Raw genomic sequence first — 24559 nt, 5'->3', positions numbered from 1 at the left:
CAAGACATGTGCTTGCGGCACCTCTTTCCTCCCCACTCTTTCTGCCCTACCTACCCTCTCCACACATACACACACACGCAGACGGGCGCACAGGGCACCCGCCCATGGCACACAGACTCTGGGAAGCATTTCTGTCTTAGAGAGCCTCCCCACGTGCGTGCATGTGTTTCTTCCTGAGTGCTCAAGATGAGCATCAGCGAGCATCCCGAAGCTGAGGTGCCACCTGGTATGCAAGGAGCAACGGCGTCGCAGCAGCACCTCCTCCTGGAAGGTGCGCATCAGTATTGCTCCGCCTCTCCACAGCCTCTTTCCAGTCACCTCCCACTGTTTGTCTCAGCTGCAGGGGCCACAGTTCCGGACATTGGTGTTGCCGAGGAGGGCAGCGCCTGCTTTGCTTCCTCTGATGACTGCGACACCCCGCGCTATATCCCTTGCAAGGCTCGCTACGCTGTTGGGTCCACCGCAGTCCTCGTTGAGCTACTGCACGATATTGATGATTAGAGGGGAATAAATGCTTCGAGGGCACACACACACACACGTGTGTGGACATTGCAAGCGGCGCAGGCGGGGCCGGGGGGGGGGGGGGGAGATGCAGGTCGAGCACATCTATGGGCGTTGCTGCCTTCGTCTTCCGAGATTAGCTGCACGGGTGCTCTTTGTTCTCCTCTGATACCGCTTCTACGGGCTCTCTAGGGGAGGACAAGAAGGACAAGAGCCACACAAGGGTATCCATCCACTTCATGGGCGTCTTTCCTACCAGCGCATGTGCAGCCCAGGTACATGGGCATCGGTGAAAATACGGACTCGCAAGAGCCGCTGCACACCCCCTTTTCCTCTTCTCGTGATAAACTTGTGCGCGTGCAGTCACCACAGCACAAGAGAAAGCGCATGCGCTACCTGAACATAGGAGAGAAGACAAGAGAGCTAGAAGAGAGTGCAATACGTTCTCTCTGTACCTCGATGTAGTGGTATGAGGCGCCCAACGGCGTACGTCGCTGCTCGCGCCTGACAGATTCAAGCCCTTGTAGCTCGTCTCTCGATGCGTCAGCCTATCCCCCCTTATATAAGCCATCCATAATGTGTGCGTGCGGTGGAAGGCTGAAGGCTGTGCAGGTATGCATGAAGGCGGTTAGCACTATGGCAATCCCGCCATCCTTACGCACCCCAGAGCGTCATCGCCCCTTCCCATTGCATTTCGTGCATCCCCTCTCGTGTTTGAGTGACAACCTTTTCCCCCTCCCAACCCACACCGTGCCACACCACCTCCACATCCCGCTCGCATTTCTTGTCTCACTCCCGCCCCAGAAGAGCGCACATCTAAAAAAGCCTACAGGGACACGCTCTGTGGGTGGTGGTGGATTTCCGTCGACACACTGCGCAATGCCAGCGAAGAGCCAGTTCCTCAAGGGCCTGGAGGACAAGCCACACCACGTCACAATCCCTCTGGAGGACTGGCATCATCTAACGTTCCAAAAGTGCCTGTCCTTCACGCGGCTCTACGGCGTTTCTGGAAGGAGAATTTATGCACAAACTAAGAGTGGCAACATGGAGAACCGGACGTTTCGCATCATCCACGTCGTCCCACGCTTTGTGTCGGAAGCGGAACTGCTAGACAGAGAGAAGCTGCCCCTCATTGCAAAGGAACGCAACCTCGAGTACGCCCGTGTCTGTGACGCCCTCTATGCACTGCAACGTAGACATGCACAGACTCACAGCAAAGCTGTGAGCCGTGTGCCACCTGCTCAGACACTGGACATAGGCGGCGCACTTGCAGAGGTGCTCGCCCTACGCACGACGCCGTGCTTTGGCCTGCACCTTCTCGTCACCGTTCAAAGTGAAAATACTGAGCAACAGAGCGCGTCGCCGGCGCTCAGAGATGTGGCGGCGCGCGCACACCTGAAGCGGCTACCGCTGCCCGTCCTACATCGCTTTATTTCTGAGCTCGCCGCGGTACGCGCGGCATGGGAGCGAGACCTTCTTGCACCCAGTGCGGCAGCCGCTATCCAGGAGCAAGCCCTGTTGGGAAGAGAGGTCATCAATGCGCTTCTCTATCACATTTGCCTCTGGCAGCGCCGCTACCCCCTGGAGCTCTTGTCCGCCGTTCTCTCCTTCTACGACGACCAAAGGAAGCCTTTCTCCCCCGCCACTCCAGCGAGCCGCTTAACACCAGCTCACCTCGAATCCTTACTGGAGGAAGCGCACCGCCTGTACTACCCAGACTTGAGCGACGTGCCGGGCTTAATCCGCTGCGACGTTTTCATGACCTACCCCCATATGCCGCTGGAGGAACAGCGGCAGCTGATGCGCAAGATCGCCGCGGCTGTCGCTCACCGTGAGGCCGCTGGCAGCCTGCGACACCAAAGTACCAGCATGGGCGCCGAAGAGGACTGTGCCACCGACAACTTGTTTGGACACTCTCGCACTCCTCCCGACCCACAACTTCTTCTTCGCTCCTTCGTGGTGGACGGTGCTACGGTCATACCGGAGCGCTTCTGCACTGATATGTCCACGGAGAAGTACCACACAATGCGAGATGCCTTTGAGCTCCACAAACATGACGGTGTGCGTCGCTTGGCTGCGCAGGACTACGGCAGGACGTCGACCAACCTTACCTCGCTTCCTCCTCCCCAGCCGGCAGCATCGCCGATGGGGTGCCGTCATAGCTAAGTGACGGCATTTTTGCCTCTTTACGCACGTGTGCGGAAAGCCCGTCTGCAGGTGTGGGTGCGCGTACCCCTCCCCCTCTATCTATCCCCATCAATCACCACCGCCTCTGGTCATTTGCGGTGCGCTCTCAGACTGCATCGAATGGGAAGGACACAGCCGCGGGACGTTGTCACACAGAGGCCACCACGCACTCTCGTGAGGACGTGTAAACACAGACAAGACTGCGTTTTTCGCGCTTTTGATTACTGCAGGGTTCTACACTGAGGGGAGGGAGACAAGAGGTCCGGAGAGCGGGTGGGGAACGCGATCGCCACAACGTGCCCTTTCCACCGGCACAGAGAGAGAGGGGGGGGGGGGCAAGCGGAGAAGAGGAGGCCTCTTTCCCTTGCCCTGTGCGCACGTGGGTGTGGGTGTGCTTGTCGACTTGTGTTCTTCGAGGGTCGATCCTGTTGTGCTCCTTTTCTCGCTCACCTCTCTGCTCATGTGTGTGGGTGTTTGTTTATTTGCTTTCATCATACTCTTCCTGCTGCCTGCTACTACTGCCTGCTACTGCTGCCTGCTGGGCGCCCTTGCGCCGGCACTCCTCCTCCCTGCTCCGCCTGTTGGCTCCGTCCTCTTTGCCCTCCCCGTCCATTTCGCCGTCGCCTCCACGACTCTGCGGCGTTTTCCTCCTCTCTTGCTCAATCAGAAAATGGCGGCGGTTGTGGGCAAAGGGAGGGATGAGAGAAGGGGGCGGAATTACATGAGGGATGGCAGTGGTTGCACCTGTCCACTCCCCCCCCCGCCGCCCTCGCTCTCCCCTACTCGCGGTGCACTTTTTACCCCTCCCCCCACCTCTTATCGTGTCTCCCACCCCCTCGCGCAGACGCCGTCGCCAATCTCAGAGTGACTCCTTGTTTGTTTTTGAGTGATCTCTCTGCCCCTCCCCTTCAGTTCACCACCTCCTCCTCTCCCACGCCACCGCCTCTTCCCCCACATGTGACTGTGCGCACGAGTTCACGATCCCGCGAGACTCACGCAGTTCGCCCTCACCCACCAGGCGCCGTAGGATGGGGAGGGCAAAGGGCCACATAATCCCTTCGAAGGGCCGTAAAGAAGGTAGGCGCTGCCACGGCCCCCAAAAGGCGGCGAACGTCGCCGTGTGAAAAGCTGCCAGGGGAACACATACGCCACGTTGCAGGCAGAGGAGGCGAGCAGGCGACTCCCTCGCGGATGTGAGTGTCTGTGCGCGCTGGCGATAGGCCTGTTCATCCCGCAGCGGTGTCAGCGCCTCCGGAGGAGGAAGGGTGCAGGGTGGATCAAAAAGGTCCAAAAAGCACGAAACGACACACACGCAGCGCTCTGCACGACTTCGCCCTTGCCGCGGCCAATTGTTTGGAATCGCTTCCCCTAGCGTTGACCTTCTTCTCTCTCACCCCCTCCCCGCGTATCCGTGCCCAATCCAGAGACATGAAGAGCAGCAAGGGAACACGGTAGCAACACAGTCCACAAGGGTAGTCATGTGCACATGCGTAAGCCCACAGGTGGACGTCTCCGTGTGTTTCGTGAGACAAGAGGCGAGACGGCAGTTAGGCGTACTACCGTGCCGCTTCTCTTACTTTCTCTCTCGATGGAGCGACCATGATAGCCCCTGTTTGGCCAGCAGTGCGCACCCTCTTGCCACCGCCGCTATTCTGCCTCCCCGCTTCGCTCAGGATGAACCCCAGACACAAATTATGCCTGGCCACAACTCTTGCTGCTGCTGCTACTCCCATTCTGCGACGGGGCCCTCGCCCCTCCTCTTTTTATAATCGCCGCCATGGCCTCCGACACAACAATGACACACGTAATAAAACGAGCAACAATCGCCCTCTGCTTGTAGTTACTGCCATTCCTCCCCACACACGCCCACACACACACAAGTACTCCACTCAAGCCACATCCGCCGCGCCGTGTCCTTGCCTCGCTGCTACTCGCAAGCGTACAGCCTCGCTATTCCCCATCGATACTTGATAGGGTTTGTCTTCAGCCGTCTTCCCTTCGACCCTTCCTTCCTTCTCCCTCCCTGCACACCGCGTCATCGAAATGCAGGCAGTACTCAGTCAGATTCACAAGGCCAATATGAAGGCCCTTATACTGAGTCGCATGAACGTTACCATGGTCGTCCTGGACGGGATTGCAATGCTGATGCTGATCATCGCGTGGGCTGTGACCGTGAAGAAGGAGCAGGGTGGCGTGATGGCGCGCTATGCGGCCAGCATTATTGGGTTCATTCTACTCGCCATCACCATGACGCTCTCTATCCTGGTGCAGCGCCTTCAGCCGCGCCTCTCTCTTTTATATGCGCACCAGATGATGGCGGTGCTGACGCTCATTCTCAGCTCCATCAGCATGGGCATGAATGACGTAGTGGTGGATCTCTGCAACCGCGGCAAGCAGGTGGAAAAGACGCAGTGCGGCTCTCACATTGTCGAGACGATCGCTGAGGTTATCGTTGCCCTCACCATGGTCTTCGACTACGGATCCTCGCAGCAGCGCATTGTGACCTTCATTGACAAAGGCATCCTAGATGGCATCAAGGGCCGCTCCAACGCCGGCGGCATGACCCAACTCCCCTAGACGGGGTGAGCAACGGAGATGACAGCGGGTGAATGCGTCCGCTGTGTTTGTGAAAACGCAGGTGGGAGAGAGGAGGACGTGCCCCACATGGAGGCTACCCAGCACAGTGCACCTCCTCCTCCTTTATTAATCTTGCTCGCCAGCACCGCACGAGGGGGCAGGGGGAGGGGGAGGGGGGAACAAGGCATGTGGGTGTGGGTGTGGGCAGGCGGCGAGGTGTTTAAAGTGCAAGAACCACCATGTAACGCATACACGCGCTGGAGCCCACGCGCCCTGATACTCGCCCGATGAACATTTTCTTCGCATCCTCCCTTGCGCGATCACCGATTCACCCCCCCCCCCTCTCTCTCTCTCCTCACCCCCTGCGCGGGTGTGGAAGGCGGCGGGATACACATATACGCCTACAGAAGCGCCTTGTGCAGGTGTGGCGACTGTGACTGCTCAGCCCCTCTTTCGATCCCCCTCTCTTTCCTGTTTTGCTTCCCGTAACTTTTGTCTCTCTCTCTCTCTTTCATATTTGCGTGTGCTTCGTTAGACATGCCACACCCATGCGTGTAGTTCGTCTTGTGTATGCTGTCCTGAGCCACCACTGTTGTGTGCACGCGTGTTGTCACTGTTGGCTGCTGTTACTATCGTTGCTGTTTGTTCCGTCAAGTAACGGACCAGCACAGTCTCTCTTGCTGTCTCCCTCGCCCCCCACCCACACACCTTCTCTTGCTCTCTCACCCTCAGCGCTGCCTCTCTATCTTGCTACGTTTCTTCCTCTCCCCCCATCCCCACTTCAATCCTCTCGATGTGTGTGTGGGTCTATGCGCGTGTGCCACGGAGGTTTCTGCGGTGGCGACGCGCGCGGGGGGAAGAGAGACGCGCGGCGACGACTAGAGATAAGAAAACAAGCGTAAGTCAGAGACAGGAAGAGAGATCAAAAACACACAAGAACGTGTGCGTGTTGCTGTTGCTGTTCCCGTCAAACACCTCGTGTTCCCCGCACGGCGCCTCTCTCTCTCTCTCTCTTGGCGTGTGTTGGTCTCAGTGTGAGCCTCGATGTGTGTGTGTGTGTGTGTGGGTAGGTGGGTGTGGGTGTGTCCTGAGCACGTTGATCCCCGTCTTGTGCTGCGGTGCCAAGGCAGGAGGAAACGATGGATACGCACCAGTTGTGGGCTTCAGCTCACACACACACACACACTCTCGAGCGCTCTTCTCAGAGTCGATCAATTATGTGACGAGGAGGGGGGGGCGGTAAGCGAGCGCTTAGAGCGCCATCTGAGTCGTCAAGTGGATCACACGCCGCACTTCAGCTCTTCTTTGTTCTTCCTAAGACGCCTGCGCTGCAGGAGAAAAAGCGGCGTCTTGAGGTAACGGTGCGGAATGTAAGAATGAAGATGACGGGCGGTGCCATGCGCTAATGATCGAAACTCATGTACGATGCGAGGCGTATACCCTTCCCGCCGTCTTCCATACACCCACAGGCCCGGTGTCGCCTCCCTCCCTCCCTCCCGCCTTCCTCCTCCTTCGGCCCTCAGGTGTATGCGCGCTGCCAACGGTTCTGCGTCACTCTCCTCCCACTTTCCCTTCTCTTCACTGCCGTACCCACCGCCAGGCATACCTTCACTCTCGCAGCAGTTGCAGCACACTTCACTGCCTCGCCCGCCTACCCGCCCTCCCCCCGATGCGGCTTCAATAGAAAGAAGGTCAGCGCACTCACAGGCCCGCATTCGCCAACTGGGGAAGCGCAATGTCCACGTGGGACGAGCGAGCAGAGCCGCTGTGGACTCTCCTGGTGTGCATGCCGGAGTGTCAGGCAGCGCATGCCCGCATCGTTCGTGAGCTGCGCGATGATGGCGTCAACATTGTTGAGCACCGATTCACGCTGACACTCGATCAGGCCCTCATCATTGTCCAACAGTACGCGCACCTGCGGCGGCGCGCAACAGAGCCCCTCTTGTCTACGAGTGCCGCCACGGAGGCAGAGGTCGTTGAGACGTCGCTGCAGTCGCCCCTGCCGTCGGGATGGTCGGAGCTGCGGCACCGGCGATGGATAGAGACGTCATCTCAGCAATCGTCCCGGCGACAGCAGCGCCCGCAACCGCAACAACAGGCGATGTCGCCAGCCGCGAGAGTGGCCAGCTCCTGGCCAACATCATGCGTCTCGCTCAAGGGCATCGAGCGCTCCAGCAACCGCGCTCCTCACCCGTCTCCACGCCTGGCAAGGTGGCAAGAGGCGCTCGCGAGGTGGTGCCCCACCATCACCACCGTTTTCTGCTCTGCCATCTCTCCGAGGAAGGGCAGAAGGTGGCAGCGGCGCGAGCCTTGAGTCGACGTTGCCTAGCGAACACACCGCTCAAGCCGTAACGACTGCTATCACCGCTGACACAAACTCCACCAGAACAGTCGCACCATGGCTGTATCGGCGCTCTTGTGCTGGCGTGCTCTCCTCGCCGTCGGCAGCGGCATCGCCTAAGCTCTGTACCACCGGCAAGGATGGCCACATGTTCAATGCAGATCCACAGGTCCGACAGAAGGTAACGTCTCTCCTACAGGGGGGGCACAGTGTTGGTGCTACTCTTGCGCGCTGTCAACGCTGTCGAGCGCCTGGTGCGCCTGACTGGCCCAGAGGATCCTCTCGAGGCACAGCGCGTTGCACCGGAATCCTGGTCTGCTCGCTACGGTATCGACGAAGCGCGGATGGGCGTGTACACGCCAGGAAGCCTCGCAGATGCCCGAGTCGCCGTGCAAGCCGTCTTCGGTGAAGTGTACGCGCACCCGGCAGCCCACACCAAATCCCCACTGTCATTGCCAAATCGACTAGCGCACAGGGCCGCAGCGACATCGCCGGCCGTCGCAGACTCACCAGCAGCTCCGCTGAGCTTTGCTCAGATCCTCCCTACGCTACGCGCTGGAGTGACAATGGAGTAACGTATTTCGTACTACACCGGCGTGCAGCTCCCATCGGCGTCGACTGCGACAGCGCTCGTCACGATCTCGACTACAGTAGGGGAGGGTCTTGGTGCCGTGGCCTTTGCAGAGCGAGCTGCCACCGACGCCGATGGGAGCATGATGTCCGCTGTAACAATGGTTTCCAACGCTTCCACATACCCGAGTACCGCCCCGCAGTACCCACAGCGCCAAGAGAGGCTTAACGAGCTAGAGGTCCTGTTGCGCGGCCGCGTAGGGAGCTGACACAATACGTACATGCACACGTGCGTCCGCGTGTGTGTGTGTGTGTGTGTGTGTGTGTGTGTCGCGCCGTGGAGAGTACAAGGAGAAGGCCGCAACGAGAGGAACAGGAGTGAATAAGGATGTACACAATATGGAATAATGCTATGGACGTAGTGCATACCTATGCTTCTGGGTGGAGGAGGGAGTGGAGACGGTGGAGAGGGACAGCGACGCTTGCGCGCAGCTCCATCTCTCTCCCCTCGTGTTTCCCGTCCCCCCCCCCCCACACCCACACACACGCTCCTCGGCTATGAGTTCATTAGTCCACGAAAACAACGCTAATACTCACTTTAGCTCCGCTATGTCACTCACCTGCGCCGGAAGATTCTGCGTAGTCGTTAGATGTGCAGATGGTAATGCGGTGCTCTCTCTCTCCTACTCGGCTGCAATGCCCCTTGCCTCCTCCCACCACCCCAGCGGCTTCGTATGCTTGTCATTCTCGGCCTCGTGTTCGTGCTCGGGTGGAGGGGGGGTCACACATGTCGTGCCCTTTTCCTTTCATGTATCCCAAATTTCATATCGCTCGCTCGCTTCTTCCTTTCCCTCCACTACCACCATCGCTCCCTCTTGCGTGCCTCTCTCCCTCACTCGGTGTGCACGCGGCTGCGCAGTATCGCCGGATTCCACATCGCCTTTTTTTCTAGTTTTGGTTTTGGTTGTTTTGGGCGCATTTGTGTGCGCTCTGGCTCGACTGCAACCTAAACTGAGCCCTCCTTTTGTCCTACGTGTGTGTGTGGGTGTCTGTCTGCCTGTGTGTGTGTGTGTGGGTGTCCCTGAAAAAGGGGGCTGTTCCCCCCCCCTCCTCCAGTCATCTCTCTTCCCCTCCACATTTGCCTCTCCTTCTCTCGCTTGCACAGGTTTCCTTCTCCCTCCGTGCCCTCTACTACAGTGGCAGGGGCTTGCAAGAACTCTTCCCATTGTCGTGACTGCTGTCGTGGCGTGCCGCTTGTGCGTTCGTCTTTGCTGCTGTTGCTTCCCCCACCCCACCCCCTCAGCCCCGCAGCCGAACAGGGCGTTCTCTTGTGGAGCCTTTGTGTGAGTGTTAGTGTGTGTGTGTGTGTGTGTGGAAGCGCAACGAAAAGCCCTCAACGAGGAGGCGGCCCGTACGGTGTATCTGCGCGCTCGTCCGCGTCCCCGCACACCCACCCACATCGATCTCCCGTTCACCGGCATAAATACATCAGCGCTGTCCACCGCGATACGAGGGGCACCCGTCGCCATAGTCCCCAGCAGAGTAAAAGAAGACACAGCAAGCGAGCGTAGCGCGATAGACACAAAGAAGGGGCGGCACCTGCGCACACCGCGAGAAAGGCTCTCATCTGGGCCGCGGCCAGTCCTCCTCCCCTCCCTTCAGTGTTGAGCGCCACCTCCACCTCTTGTTTCTCTCGCCCCCGCTTGTTTGCCCTTTGCCACGTCTCATTCGCGCGTCGCTGCCATCGCCATTGTCGTCATGAACAAGAATTACCCGGGCCGCATCACGTCCGCCCCCCTGACGCAGCAGGCGCGGGGGATGTCGCTGCGCACCAGCGCATCGCCGAGCTTCCTGGACCGCGCACAGTCTGGTAGCACAGGTACAGGCGCTAGCGCGCAGCAGCCGCACCACCACGGCACCCTGCCTCGTGCGCCGCGGGCGAAGCCGACTACCTCGGTACAGGCCCCCGCTCCAGCACCCCCACCACCCAAGGAGGAGATGGAGGAGGAACGTAGCGACGCTGCTGAAGCCGCCTCGTCCGAGGTCTCCTACCCGGAAGACCGCGTCTACAACGTGGAGGACTTCATCAAGCTGCGCAGGTGTCAGACGCAGGTGCCGCGAGAGGTGATGGAATATGCGCGTGCTATGTGGAAGGAAATGCCGGAGAATATGGACGACATGGAGAATAACTCCCTACGCGACAACCTCTTTCGCGAGCAGAACGCCTCGACGATGTCGAAGGTGATGACAGACCGGAGGATCAACAACGAGGTGCTGGGCATCCTCGGCAAGGTCACGGCGTCGAACCTAGAGAAGATGAAGAAAGAGCTGACCGACCTCCCCATCCGGCAGTCTACCAAGGAAGAGATCGATGAGGTCATCAAGGTATTCTTTAACAAGTCAACCAAGCCGGAGGATAGCTGCTACACGAACCTGTACGTGCAGCTCATCGCGCACCTCATCTCCTCCATCGGCGAGCGCGAGGAGGCCGGCCGCATGATCCGCAACGAGGTGCTTCGTCAGTGCCGATCCACGTTCATGAACTCTGGGGCAGATGCGGTGGAGCTTGAGAAGCGGATGGCGACCATGTCACCAGAGGATGCCGAGATGGAGCGCATACAATTCTCGGGCAAGCAGAAGGCAAACATTCAGTTCCTTGGGCTAATGTTCAAGAGCCGGCTGGTCCGCCAGAAGGTTGTGCACGCCGTGTTGGACTCGCTGCTCTACGGACCTGGCCACCGCCGCCACATCCCAACCGACTACAGCCTCATCCACTTCATGGAGTTGCTGCAGGTGTGCGGTCCTCATCTCGATGCCGCTTTCTACGAGGACCCGCTCCCGCGCTACCGTGAGACGATCACTGAGCTGAGCATCTCACACCCACAGAAGCGCATCCAGTTCCTGCTACAGAACTTCCTCGAGACGATGAACAACAATTGGGTCCCGCTGCACGGCCCCGGCGCACGCCGCACCGAGGGTGGCGGCAACGCCGCGCAGAACAGCACCAACAACAACGGTGCTGGAGCGCTGGCGAATACCAACGGTCGCGGCGGAAACGTGTCCGCCATGCCACCGGTGCCCGTGCCGGCCCAGGAGGCGCAGCCCAGGGTCCCTGACTATGAGGAGTTCTCAAAGGTGATGGATGACTTCTTCATGAGCAGCTCCGTCGACGAGATCGTCTCCATCATGTCGTCGATTCCCCCTGAAGTGGTCGTGGTGTACTGCGCCAAGTGGCTTGGCCGGTACATTAATACATACAAGTACACGGCAGAGCGCACCCGCCTCGGTGAGCTGTTCGAGACCTTAATGAAGAAGGGCGCCCTCACCATGGGGCAGGCGCAGGAGGCGCTGCTGCAGCACGTGCAGAAGTCAGCAGAGGAGGAACTTTTCACAGACATCCCAAAGTACTTCGTTCACTGGGCCTCGCTCATCCGGCACGGCCACAGCGTGTTTCCGTACTCGCTTCACACGAAGGTACTGAACATGCTCGTAGATAATCACGTGAGCATCGAGGTAATTGCCAACATGGTGCGCGATGTGGAGGCTGACACAAAGCCTGACCAGTTGAAGGACCTGAAACCCCAGGACCGCTTCCGCGTGCTGCAAGCGCTTCTGCGCTACACCCCACCCATGTTCGCTCACGATTCGGACGACGACCAGCAGCAAAAGCTAACTGTGCTAGATGTGGTTGGCACCATCGACCCCGAGGTCACGTACTTTAATGAGCTCTGCACCTCGTACGATGACGACAACTTTCACGCAAGTCCGGCCCTGAGCGACATGCAGAAGCACAGCCCGTTTCTCTGCGCCTCGGCCTTCTTCACGTTTGTCCGATACGACGTGAACTTCCTGTGCTCCCAGTATAAAGAGTTGCTGCGCAAGATCTTTACTGCACGCCCAGCTGACACGCTGCTCGTGGAGGTGTACCTGCAGTGGAAGAGCCTCGGGTGCTCACACCGGTTCCTCTTTGCCTTCATCCGCAAGGTCCTAGATGTTGTAAACAACCGCCTAGACGTGCTGAACAAGCTTGCTGCACAGCTGCGCACTACCTTCAAGGAGGACATGCTTGTCTCACTGATGGAGGACGCAATCAAGGAGCGGAAGTGAGTAGGACTGAGATAAGGAATGGGGAGGGGTATGAAGAGGACTTTTTATTTTTTCCCCGCTCTCACTCTCTCCCTCTATCCTCTCCTGTGACACGCTCACGCCCGCGTTACTACACACGCTTTGTCATGGTGTGTGTAGTATCGAGTTGCCTTCTTCACTTCGCGATGTTTTCGTTGAGCGGTGCGCGTGTGGGTGGCTGCACTCTGCTGCGTGCCGGTCGCTTTTCTCTTTGGTTGTTGTTTGCCTTCACTTCGCAGTGCTTCGTGGTGCTCTCTCTCCCTCTTCCTCTCCCTCCTTCTCTCTCCCGGAGGTCTGGCGTTTGCGGACCATTGCTGCCAATGACAGTTTGGATGAGGGCGATGTCGACGGACGCTCGGCTGCCTCCTCCACCGCCCCCCTCCCCTTCCCCACTTTTGTCGTCTCTTCTCTCTCTTTCATGTGCGCAGGCGCTCGTGTGCTTCCCGCCTGCGCCTCTCGCTTGCCGGAGCCTGTGCCCCACCTCATCCTCTCGCGTTGCAGGGCTGCTTCGTCTCCAGGTAGTCGATGGGCTGAAGGGGGGAAAGGGGGAAAGACTGTCCATAACGCTGGTGGTGATGGTGATGGTTTGTTGGGGGGGGCCGAGGAGATGCGAGATGACTGTTGGCCTGCCTCTTCGCTCGCGGGTGTGAGTGCCTTCTTTCCCACTTGGCCAGCTAGTTGGCTGCATACGGTCTCCATCTCCTCCCTCTCTCCCTTGTCAAGGCGCTCTTCCATCCCCCTCAGCTGAGCACCTCAGCGAGAGAAACGAACAGGTGACCGTGTCCCTCGCTGAGGTGCTCGGCTGGCATTTTCTTCTTGCTCGCAGGCAGCTATGAGAGAGGTAAAGAGAGGCGTGTGTGAAGGGGAGGAACGGACGAGGGTTGGCTAAGACCGCGACTGGCGATGGCTTTCATGCAAGGGACTGTGTGCGGAGAGGCGGGGAGCTGGAAGGAGAACACACTTTACTTCTGCATCTACCTGTCTGGGGATGTGTCTGTCGCCGGGGGGAGGGAGAGGTGCAGTCAAGTACAGGTAACTAACGTACACCTATTTTCTAGCTCCCCCCCCACCCCACCCCACCTTTACCCTTTTCTTCTTTTCTCTCTCCCGCGTGTGTGTGTGTGTGTGTGTGTGTGTGTGTGCGTGTGTGTATTGGCCAGCAGCACTGCCGTCTCGGAAGCCGTTCGCCCCCTTCCCCCCCCCCTTCCTCTCTCTCTCTCTCCTAAGGGCTGGTGTACTTGGACATTAATGCTGGTCAAGCGGCGGCTCCTGCGCTGATGGCGGAGGCGCCCCTTGACAACTTATGTGCGTATGTAATTGGGTCGATGTTCGCGTTTGTATTGCCTCGCGCAGGTGTGTAGGGAGTAGGGTATATGGACAACGAGGGATATGGAGAGAAGAGTGGGGAGGCGGCGAGCAAGCGAGCAAACTAAAAAGATGCATCAATGCATCTGTACGCACAACCTGGGTGGTCGTAGGCACCTACCCTCTCTCCGTGCATGTGTAGCGTCGCCGCACCTGTCCAGCATGCATGCATGCATGCATATAGCGGCACTTTTGCACGTAGCTCATTGTATATGGTATGTGCCTCGCCGACCTGTATCCTCTCAAATTGTCGGCGCATGACAGCGCTCGCTGTCGTTGAATGTGTATGCGCGTCGTTGCTGCCGAGATGCCGTTGCTTTCTCGTTGTTGCTGTTGAGCGGACACAGTGGATGTCTGTGCTCTGTCCGTCGCGTCCTCTCTTCCTCCCTCCCCCTTCCCTCTCTTTCCATCGATCTTGTCTGTGCAGGCGGTCCTTCACATGCCCATGCAAGGTGGGGGGAGGGGAGGGGGGGGGGGTTGAGACGTCTGCGTCACGTCTATGCGCGTTGTCTGTTTGTCTGTTGTTGTTCTCCCCTCATTTCTCGCGCTCCGTCTCTCAACGCAAAGAACGAGAAGACCCCCGATTTGTGCGGAAAGCGCCGGCCCTCGGTCTCTGCGTGCGGCCACGTGTGCATCTGTGGTCGTCTCACCCACCCACCCACCCCCTTCCCACACACGCACGCAGACAAGTGCAGCACCAGCGTCGATGAGCAACGGCGAGCCACACCGACAAGGGAGGTGGACACCGAGATGGAAGAGCCAGTGAGGATGCCGCAGGAAGAGATGGTCACTCGTGTGTTGGTCTCCCCTTCCACCTCCTCCTCCCGTCTCTTTTCGTTCCCTCCCCCCCCCCCTCCATCCTCTCTGAGGAAGAGGAAGGTGTACATGCATGTCTGTCTGCCCATGAACCACCTCTCACAACCCCCGCCGTCTCCCTCCCCCGTTGTTCTTGGCATCAAAACAGGCACAAGCGTACCGCTGTGCGCAGGTGCATGTGCGTCTCAGACATCAGCGAACCGCCATCTCCACCGCATATGACAACCGCGCAGCAGACACACACACACACACATATATATATATGTGTATGTGCATGCATTCCGCTCTAGATCATCAGCAGTCTCACGATCATCTCCCCCTCCGCCGTCGCCGCCCCCCCCCCCTCCCCCCTCCAGCTCACCCAAAATTCTCTTTTCTCCCCTTCTGTTTTCTCCTGGGAGGCGTCTGTTAGTCGCGGTCACGACCTCAGGGCAGCTAATTTAGCGTACCAAATTGGTGGGTTTGTCCTTGTGTTCCCGGGGCCCCCAAGCGCACTCGCGAGCTCTTCTGCGCACTCTTGCACCCACTGCATCCGCTCCCACCGCCGCCCACTCCCTCTGTCATTCTGCATGTGGCACCTACCACCGTGCAAATCCACCCATGATATCACTTCTTCCTCTCTCGCCGAGTCCTCTTCTGCCGTCACGCCATCAGCGCTGAGCGAGGATGTGGCAAGTTTGCTAGCGTGGGGCCGACGCGCGCTGCAGGCGCAACGGCAGCAGCGACGGGTCTCACGCACCAGTCTCGCGTGTCCTGACCAATCATCGGTGTCACCGAGGCCACCGCCACTGTGGTCCTCGGCCGCGTCCGTACCCACTCCTGTACCTCCGGGAGCCCATAAGCACTCACGGTGGCTACCTACGGAAAGTCTGAAGGCGTCGGCAAGCACCTCTGACGTCCTGCGCACAGCTGTGGATACAGTGCATACCGTTGAGCAGGCGCGAAAGCGCCTCGCTCAGCTCGAGGAGTTGGCGGCGGCAAACACGCGTGTGTTCGAAAGTCGATGGGCGCTGCTGAGTCTCGGCCGCGAGCGGCTGCTGCGGCTGCACCGTGAGCAGCATGAGGTAGAAGCTCCATCTCCGCGCACTCGCGAGTTTCAGCGGCTTACCGTGACTGCGCAGGCCATCGTGGAGGGTGAAGCGTCGCTGAAGGAGATTTTGCGTGGAATTCATCGGGGTCTTGCCGTGTTGTACCAGCAGCACCACAATCATCATGTGGAAGGTGCGAACTACCCATCATCGACGCGGCATCAACGCAATGCCCTGGTGGAATCAAATTACGTGGGCAGTTCGTGCAACAGTGAAGAGGGTGCAGAAGTGGAGGAAGGCGCCTCCGACTCCCTGCGCAGTCTTGCGGATGCTGTGGTGCGTCGCACCCGCCTCGTGGTGAATGCACATCTTCAGTGGCAGAGAGCCCGCGCAGAGCAGCAAAGGGCAGCGGCAGCGCGGCTGCAGCAGCGCACCGAGAGTGAACGGGCGCTGCGGCAGCAACTAGAAAGGCTGAAGGCTGCCTTGGCGGAGGCGACCGAGCAAGAGACCCACGAACGTCGCCGGCTGGCGGAGTTGCGTGCACAGTGCGCCGCGGCTGAGCGGGCCGCTGCGTTACAGAATGCCTCCGCGCTGCGAGAGGAGGCTGCTAAAGAGGCACTGCAGCGCCTTCAGCAACTGCAGCAGCACGTCACTTTGCAGAACGACATTGCACGTCAGGAGCTGGCGGCCAGCGAGACCCGCTATGACCAGGCGAAGGTAGCGTACGACGTGGCCATCAGTGACCACCGCGCTGCTGAGGAGGCACTCGCAGCAGCGCAACAGGCATGCCGTGACTCAAAGCGACGACGTGAGGACGCGGAGAGCGGCCTTGTGCAAGTGCGGCAGGCGCTGAAGTCGATTTCTGACAAATTCGCTGCGCTGCGCGCGCAGCGTGCGCAGGCAGCGGAAGACTGCACTTTGGTCGACGAAGCATTCAATCAGAAACGGCGCGCGCGTGATGGCTTGCTGGCCGGTGAAAAAAGCGAAGCTAGCAGTGGTACACCCACTACCCTCCCTCTGAGTGGCTCGAGTACAGCAGACAGTGCAGCGGAACGCTACGCGGTGCTTCAGCGAGAACTACCGCGGTTGGAAGAGCACTTGCAGCACATCGTAGGGGAGGTGAGCGCTCTGGAACGGACCGAGGCTGGGCTACGAGACACGCTGGGAAGGGTGATGGGCGCGCTCGGCCTGTTGCGCCGACAGAAAACAGCCCTTGAGGCGTACCTTGCGTCCCCCGACAATGGCGTCGACGACGCCACTTCGCGCTGTGGCACGGGAGACGGGGAACAGTAAACGGCCTGTGGTGAGGTGAGCACGTTCGTGTGGTCACGAAGGGGGAGAATTTATCTGTAGTACTCGCTAGTGAGATGACGCTAGTGGGGAAAAGGAAATGGCTAGTACAGTTGAAGAACACACGGCGCTCCTTCTCCGTGTATCTTACTGCCTACCTCCCTCCTCCTCCTCCTCTCCCCTCGTCGTTGCCGCATGTCAGTCCAGCCGCTTCATTCTTTCCACGTCTTTATTTCACTCGCATTGCCATTCTCTACCGCAACGCACATGCCCATCTTCTCCCCCCCCCCCTCCCACTCGATCTTGTTGTACACAACCGCACGAACAATTGCAACGCCCTCCCCCATCAGCATCGTCACGGCTGCTCGCTCGGGGATAAATACAGGCGAGTGGGGACTCAAGACGACCGTGTATCCTTAGTGGGAGGTGGAGGTGCCAACTGCACTCTTCGCCTCGTCTCTTCTCATCCTCCTCATCCACGCTCCCACTCCTTCTCTTTCGCTCTCTCTGCCTCGCTCACCTGTTGATGGTCCGGCTGCGTCACTACGCTACGTAGCACATCACCACCCGAGCAGGCCACGCACATAGCGCACTCATTCGCCTATACAAGAGTGGTGCTCTCTCTCTCTCCCTGTATTAGCTGGCCTTTGCGGCGCCAGATGAAGTTTCATCTCCACGTGGTGGACGGCAACGCCCTCGCCAGTAGCGGCGCGGAGCCGAACTCGTCTCCACCAACCGCGACGCAGGCGACAGCGGTGATGCTCTTTGCTCACATGACGTTGCGGTGCGGCCACCTGAGTGATGTGTTGGTCGTGAGCGCCAGCACAACACCCGCTCTCGCCCGGGCAGCGGCGCTTCAGCCGCAGCAAAACGAGCTCCGCTCTGGCGCCGCACAGCTGAGTAACGCCGATGCCTCGGTGAGTGAGGACACGCATGTGCTGCAAATGGCTGGCAAGGTGCTGAGCGGGGCCCTCGATAGGGGCGCTGCCGTCGACCTTCCTTATATGGACAACGACGGCGGCGATGCTCGCATCGCCCCTTACGCGTACTTCAACTCCTCCTTCTCCGAGGCAGAGCTGTCTCTGCGCCGCGCCGTGTGCGTCTTGGCGGAAAGCGGTACCGCGGCGCTGCCGCCATACTTCGACCTCATTGCCACAACGGACTTAGTCACGTTTGACTACATTGTCGAGTACTATCAGCAGCAGCGCGTGCGCCACGGCGGTGCGGTAACGAAGGGCCGAGGCACAAAGCCGGTCGGTGTGATGCACATTGTCGCCGACGATCCGTCGCGAGCAGCGCTGGTGCTGCAGCGGGTGGTGGAGCTGATGCTAAAGCGCAGTGGCTGGACCTTTTCCGTGGATGCGCACACAGCGGAGGAGGAGGAGAAAGCGCTTGCTGCTCAGACAGACGAGGACGAGGATGAAGATGGCGATGACGAGAATGGCGGCAGCGGCGGTGGCAGTACGGCCGGCGGTCGCGGCGGTGTCGTTAGTGCTGGCACTGGCGGTGGCAGTGTGCAAGCCGGAGCCCGCAGTGGCAGTGCGGACAGCTGGGTGAATCACATTGATGAGGCAGTGCACCTCTTTGCGCAGTTGTTCGGCGTGGATGTTTTGGTGACTCTTGTGTAGGCAAGATATGGATGGGTCTGCTGGGCAGGAGTTAGCACCCGGTTCTCCCGTTAAGGAAGGAGGTGGCCCACTCTACCGCTCTGGGTACATTGCAGACGGCAACATCTCTGAAGCCTGTGGTGAGGTAGTGAAGCGGTGGGGGAGAGGAGCGCCCCACCCCCTTGGTGACATGCGGCTCTCGCTGCATGTGCATACGTGTGGGTACATGTCGTTGCGCTTAGATGCCGCCGCAGCTGCTGCGCCGGTCCCCCCCCCCCTCCCCCTTCTGCCTCTTTAAAAGGAAAAAAAATACGACTCTACGCACGCGCACGCACCACTCCAAACTCCGTGAGAACCACGTGATGGGGGTGGTGGGGAGGAGTAAACGGCGTGGAAGCGTAGCGAGCGAGTAAATGGCAATGGTGCCTATTTCGCGTCTCAGCGCCAGAGTACATCGCTGCTTGAGGAGTGGCGGTTGTGCGTTGACGTGTCTCCACGCCTCACCCACCCCCCTCTGCCAGCCTTTCGTCCCTCCCCGCCCAGCGAACTCGTACGTAGCAGCCACACTAAAGGACGCCTTCAGCACACCCCTTACAAACATTCGGCCATACACCCGTGTGCGCCATGGACACTGAGCGCCATCTCGCTTCACACGCATCAAGGAATCCTCGCCTCGTCTTCGTTGACCTCTCTCACACCCTCTCGCTCGGTGTCATACCTCTCTCTTCGTGCTGGGTGTGAGTCTCTTCTCCTCCCCTCTCCCTCAGCCTCGCACGACCTCTGCTTGTCGGGTTGTGGCTTCACGACGCGCGCCGATATGTTTCGCCTTTCCCTATTGCACCGTTGCCTGCCCATCGGCGTTGCCTGCCGCACCCTCGGCTTTCAGGCGCCACCCACAAACAAGCACGACCTCAAGAAGAAGTTCGTGCAGCTCACAAAGGAGAATCACCCAGACCTGCACGCCGATGATGAGAAGGCTGCGACGGCACGAATGGTTCAACTGACGGAAGCCTACACCTCCCTGAAAAAGCTGCTCGAGCACCGAGTGCAATATCGGCAAGGCGCTAACCTCGGCCAGCACCGCCAGGGTCCCTCCAGCGCAGTTGCGAACAGTGAGAGCGGCACGGCAGCGCGTCCGCACGAAGATGAGTGGGCAGAGGTGGCGACTAGCTTCCACGCACCGGGCTCATCGATAAGCCTGCGTGGCGTTACGCTGCCGTGGCAACGCGCCGCCAGCAACACGGTGATATCCTCAATGGAGTCGAAGTTGCGGGAGCCAAGCGTGTCCTTCCATGAATTCGTGCGCTACGCGCGGCACTTCGAAAAGCACCGGCAGAAGCGGGAGGAACGCATCCGGGAAGATGCGGCCACAGCAGACGGCACGCACGGCTTCACGGCGGAGTATTTCGAGAGCGTGCAGAAGAACAGAGCTGCCAGGCGTGGGACGGAGCGTCGTGGCCTGCCCTCGACGCACCTCATGGCCCTAGGCGCCTTCTACTATGGCTATCGACTACGCAACGCCATCGCACAGGCACCACGGACTGCATGGCGCACGCTTCACTATGTCTTTCTCGGCCACTGAGGCGTTGACACCTTGCTCAAGCAAGGAGGGTGCGCATGCCCCTCTGCTTGACGGCACGTGTGAGGTGTCGTCGCCAGCCCATATCGCCCCTCTTAATCTCGCTCCCTCTTTGCGCCTTTCTTGTCCAACACATCCATGGCACACCAACACACACACACACATATATATGCAATGCGCTTGTGTGTGTGTGTGTGTGTGTGTGTTGGTGTAGTGTGCTGAGCACGTCTCCCCATTCATCCATTCCACGTGCAGGTGTGATGCTCAACGAGCAAAGTACATGTGCGCCTCCTTCTCACATCCTCACCCCCTTTGTCTCTCCCTCCCCTCCCCTCCCCCCTCCCGAACCATCAGCCTTTCGCCCCCTTTCCTGCATCGCCAACAGCGGCTGCTCCTCTGACACACGCGTGCAGAGCCAAACCTCGTGAGTGTTGTGTTGGGGCCAGCACACTCTCGAAGACGCAAGCGCGCGCACACACACAGGCACGTGCACGCCCTCTTTCCCTCACGCCCTTATTCTCTTCCTCAGTTCGGGGCCACTCACCTCCCCCATACCCTCCTCTGTGCAGCCTGCGCCAACTCACACGTACCAGCCGGAGCGGCAGCGGGGCGAATGACGCACGCGTCGTCCTCAGAGGCGGGATCTGCCGCTGCCCGGCGAAGCTCCACGATGGGGAAGGAGTCGGCTAGCGTTGCCTCCTCGCTGGCTGCAGCTGCGCCGCCCTTTTCGCTTCGCACCGGTGCCGTGCTCCCTCGCGCGATCTTGACATGGCTGCAGTCCCTGCAACTCGGCAGCTTCGTGAAGTACCCGAAGCGTGACTTGGCAAACGGGTATGTGTTTGCACACATCTGTGCTCACTACTGGCCACATGTGCCGCTGCACAGCTTCGAGAACAAGGCTGGCGCCGCGAGCAAGCAGAGCAACTGGTTTGTGCTGCGTAAGGTGCTGCGCCAGCAAGGGGTGGAAGTGAGTGCAGCTATGGTAGATGGCATGATGAACGGCGCAGACGGCTGTGCCGGTGCCTTTCTGCGGCAGCTATACACAGTGCTGACTGGCAAACATGTGGACATCGAGGTGGTGCCGCTGGAGGATGCGCTACCTGACGTGCCAGCCAACAAGGTGCCGGTGTACATGCCAGCCAGCACTGGTGGCGCCGCTGCACGTAGGCGGTACGGCGGTAGCGCAAACGATCCTCACCCCTCCACACACGTGGACTCTCGCGGCGGCTTCGCGGGCAGATGCGACAAGCCTGCATCGTTGTTTGGAGCTGCTGTGGCTGCCGGCAGCATCCTGAGCGATGTCGGCGGCAAGGATGTACGTAGCGCCGCCCCGGTGCTGCTGTCGCCCTTGCCGCCATCACTCCCGATGCCGAAGCATACGAAGCCCACTACATCGCAGGCACCCGCATTGACAGCCGAGGCAGCAACTGCAGATAAGCCGCTCCTCCACGTAGCTGTGCGAGCTGCAGGTCATGTGTCCACAGTACTTCCGCTGCAGCGACCAGCTGAGTCGGCCGCTGCAGATGCCGCCGGTGGACCTATCCCGTCCCACGGCTCCTCGATGGCTGGTGCGTGGTTCTGTATGAAGGTGCGCGAGTCGGTGCCGGCAGACGCCCTCGAGGTACTGATGAGGGGCAACGAAGCGACTGCAACGCCGATGTCGTCGCTACCTGTCACCCTTCGCTGGCTCTCTGCTTACCCATCTGGTGAGTGGGACTTGGAGGGTGAGAGGAACGTAACGCTCGGAAGCACAGGCAGAGACGGCTACGACGCTCAGCAGGCAATGCTTCGCACGGGCGTCTGGGAAGCAATCCTCAGCGCTGTTCCGGAGCTAGCTCAGATCCTAATGCACTACGGTGGCCACGGCCTCGATGTCCTTGTCGACTGCCTGTTCGCCTCCGTCGCGAATGCGCAGTCGCGACTCTGTGGTGGTAGTGAGAGCGACGCTGGCGGCGGCGTGCCTTTCGCCTTCGTGCGCAACGCTCTTCACTTCAGCGCCGTTCTGCTGGCAACACTCAGCGACTTCAACGTCCACCATGCCGTCGCCTGCTTTAAGACATACTTGGCGGCCTCTCCAACCTTTGCACAGGCGGTGCGTGGGCTGCACTGGCCGTTGGCAGCCAACTATGCTGAGCTCATCACGGCCGTCTTGCCAGCAAACCGCCGACTCGCCGCCCCGCTGCTGAATTCGCTATGGGTCACCATTGAGTGTGCCGTGCGTGACTCGGCTGCTGAGGAAGCGACTCTCGACGCTGACGCCACCGCTGGCGATGGAGAGAGTGTCGCTGCTGGCGCAGAAAACACGGCTCAGCTGTGCCTGCTGGTGCTTCTCCGTGCCCTTTTAACCTCCCTGCCGCCCATCAGTGTTGGTGCCGCTGCCTGCATGCCGCTGGAAACGCCAATGGGCAGTCACCCTCAGGCCAGTGCAGGTGGACGCACAGCAACCAGCCCCGCCCGCCGTTCAGCCTCACGCTCTGGCAGGAGCACAGCCATCGCGGTGCTGACTTCGCAGGACGCCATCACCAACACTCTCGTGCAGCTCGCACAGCAGCGCAGTGCTGCGGCGCTGCAGCACGCCGCCATGAGCCGCACGAACGCGAGCAGCGTAAGTGTCGACGAGGCGGCGGCAGCGGTGGCTCTTGCCGTGCAGGTGCTGCGTATGGAGCTACGTCCCTCTCTGATGGCCGCATGTGTAGTGGGCAGGCCATTCTTTGACGTCTACAACGCTCTCTTCCCTTTGCCGGACAACGCCGCGACGCCAACATCAACGAACGCGTCGTCGCCTACGCTCTCTGTGCTTCGGGCGCAATGGCTACGCTGGTGCCTGCAGCGGTGGTTCGAGCTCGGTTTGCTATCCCACTCACCCGTCGCCTCCGCCGACGCGGATATATCCTCGCCGTCCTCGTCGCACCCACACCAGCAGCACCAACGTGTCTCCCATGCCTCTCTCTCGTCCGGTGTCCGCGACGGAGGCGACCATCACACCATCGCGACTACGCTCGCCACGGCTCACGATGTGTCGGTGGACAGCCACGAGATGCGCGCTCTGTGGGCTGGTGTGCAGACGCTCTGTCGTGAGCTGTCCTCCGCTATTGAGTCATCGGACCCGGCGGAAAAGGAGTCGCGCCTGCTGGTGGCAAGCGCGCTGGCAGAGTTGCTCCCGTTCCTGCCAGCGAAGTACAAAGCCGAGGGCACCGACGCAACACGCACATTGATCACCGTTGCTGCGAAGAAGCCCGGCGGCGTGGTCTCGGCGGCCGCCGTAGCCAGCGACGCAGCCGACGGTGATGGGCAGCTAAGCGATGTGGCAGTCACGTCGCCTCCTGCTGACGATGGGGGCAACATCTTTGCCGAGGACGCGGCAGAGGCTGCGTTGAGGGTCTTTGTGCACGAGGCGACGCCAGCGCAGATGCGTTCCATCCTCGCCTGCACATCGAAGTCGCGAGCATGCGCAGCGGCGCAGGAAGCTGAGGCATTGGTGGACGAGGCGCCGTGGGTGGTGCACCGTTACGTGGGCCCTCTCAAACCGTCGGGCTTTCCTGTGGAGAGCTGCACTCTGCTGCTGGTCAAGGCGGCTCTCAGCGTGCTAAACGGTGGGGATGGCCGCACAGGCAACCTCAGTAGCGGCACTGGCTCACCCTCACGGTCGGTGGCAGTCGAGGAGAAGGACGTGAGCTTCACTGGAAACGCCGGTGGCGCGCGTCGGCTCGCTGCCCGGGCCGCGGTGGTGGCCAGAGAAGGTCAGGTGGAGGAGAAGATTGCTGAGCGGGTGCGATGGCTCGCCAGTCTGCTGGTAGAGGGCCGCGCTGGTGTTGGTGGCGGCGCGCCGCTCCTATTCCTGGGCCGACGCAACGGTGATAGTGGCACAGGCCGTCGCTCTACCTCGTCTGTTCGCCAGGACCCAACCGTCGTGACCTCAGCAGCGTCAAAGATAGAGGTGCGGCAGTGGCAAGCGGTGCTGGCGCGCTGTTACGAGGACGTTGTTCTGGTGATTCAAGCAGCGAGCTTGCGACTGCGCCAGCGCGGAGGAACTGGTGCCGGTGGAGGCCCTGCGGCGGCCTCAGTACGCCAGGGCACCGGCAACGCTACGGAGACTGCCGCTGTGGCGCACGTCTCCGAGGCAGTTGGTAAGGAGCTCCTGATGCTGGCGCAGAAAGCGGAGGGGGTAGTGTGCACTCTGTGGCGCGAGCTGGCACCGGCCTTGGCGCCACCGACAGCGTCAGGATCAAAGGGCGAGGCGGAGCGGTACTTCCTCAGCGGCGCAGCCTCCCCAGCGGCCCCAAACCCGACCTTCATGGGCGTCCCGCTCGTCTCTTTCCTTGAGGGCGTGTCACAAGAGGAGGTGGTGACGGCGGTCAGCTGGATCTTTTCCGTTGCTGGTGCGTCGTGACACCCTCCCACTCCTTACGTGCGTCGTGTCTGACGTGCGTGCTTCTTGGTCCATGCAGTCCTTCTACCCCCCCCCTCCCCACCCACCCTCCCTCGCTCGGTCGGTCGGCCACAATCTATTTTCAGCCGTTTCCCTCCTCTTATCAATGTAGCTGTGTACACTTGCGTCTTCGTCCGCGTCGCG

At 60.1% G+C, this 24559-nt stretch overlaps 7 protein-coding genes and 1 pseudogene across 8 annotated transcripts; all 8 read left to right on the top strand.

Annotated features, from left to right (window-relative positions):
• Window positions 1–1077: 1077 nt before the first annotated feature.
• Window positions 1078–2667, top strand: LBRM_10_1210 (conserved hypothetical protein; the record flags this gene model as incomplete). Its single annotated transcript, XM_001562838.1, has 1 exon — window positions 1078–2667. One exon carries the CDS (start codon window positions 1078–1080, stop codon window positions 2665–2667), a length of 1590 nt encoding a protein of 529 aa, XP_001562888.1.
• A 2064-nt stretch (window positions 2668–4731) lies between these two features.
• Window positions 4732–5265, top strand: LBRM_10_1200 (conserved hypothetical protein; the record flags this gene model as incomplete). The annotated part of the gene is made up of 1 exon (XM_001562837.1): window positions 4732–5265. One exon carries the CDS (start codon window positions 4732–4734, stop codon window positions 5263–5265), a length of 534 nt encoding a protein of 177 aa, XP_001562887.1.
• A 1457-nt stretch (window positions 5266–6722) lies between these two features.
• Window positions 6723–9316, top strand: LBRM_10_1190 (annotated as a pseudogene). The gene has a single exon. A coding segment is annotated over exon 1 (2594 nt).
• Window positions 9317–9934: 618 nt separating this feature from the next.
• LBRM_10_1180 (conserved hypothetical protein) lies at window positions 9935–12283 on the top strand (the record flags this gene model as incomplete). Its single annotated transcript, XM_001562836.1, has 1 exon — window positions 9935–12283. One exon carries the CDS (start codon window positions 9935–9937, stop codon window positions 12281–12283), a length of 2349 nt encoding a protein of 782 aa, XP_001562886.1.
• A 2768-nt stretch (window positions 12284–15051) lies between these two features.
• On the top strand, window positions 15052–16803 carry LBRM_10_1170 (hypothetical protein, unknown function; the record flags this gene model as incomplete). Its single annotated transcript, XM_001562835.1, has 1 exon — window positions 15052–16803. The coding sequence occupies one exon, from the start codon at window positions 15052–15054 to the stop codon at window positions 16801–16803; it is 1752 nt and encodes a 583-aa protein (XP_001562885.1).
• A 656-nt stretch (window positions 16804–17459) lies between these two features.
• On the top strand, window positions 17460–18428 carry LBRM_10_1160 (conserved hypothetical protein; the record flags this gene model as incomplete). The annotated part of the gene is made up of 1 exon (XM_001562834.1): window positions 17460–18428. The coding sequence occupies one exon, from the start codon at window positions 17460–17462 to the stop codon at window positions 18426–18428; it is 969 nt and encodes a 322-aa protein (XP_001562884.1).
• Window positions 18429–19224: 796 nt separating this feature from the next.
• On the top strand, window positions 19225–19989 carry LBRM_10_1150 (conserved hypothetical protein; the record flags this gene model as incomplete). The annotated part of the gene is made up of 1 exon (XM_001562833.2): window positions 19225–19989. One exon carries the CDS (start codon window positions 19225–19227, stop codon window positions 19987–19989), a length of 765 nt encoding a protein of 254 aa, XP_001562883.2.
• A 610-nt stretch (window positions 19990–20599) lies between these two features.
• LBRM_10_1140 (conserved hypothetical protein) lies at window positions 20600–24376 on the top strand (the record flags this gene model as incomplete). Its single annotated transcript, XM_001562832.2, has 1 exon — window positions 20600–24376. One exon carries the CDS (start codon window positions 20600–20602, stop codon window positions 24374–24376), a length of 3777 nt encoding a protein of 1258 aa, XP_001562882.2.
• Window positions 24377–24559: the final 183 nt, after the last annotated feature.

The sequence above is a fragment of the Leishmania braziliensis genome, chromosome 10 (genome assembly GCF_000002845.2).
Source record: "Leishmania braziliensis MHOM/BR/75/M2904 complete genome, chromosome 10".
NCBI classification, from domain to species: domain Eukaryota; phylum Euglenozoa; class Kinetoplastea; order Trypanosomatida; family Trypanosomatidae; genus Leishmania; species Leishmania braziliensis.
This window is presented reverse-complemented; position numbering and strand designations above follow the sequence as displayed.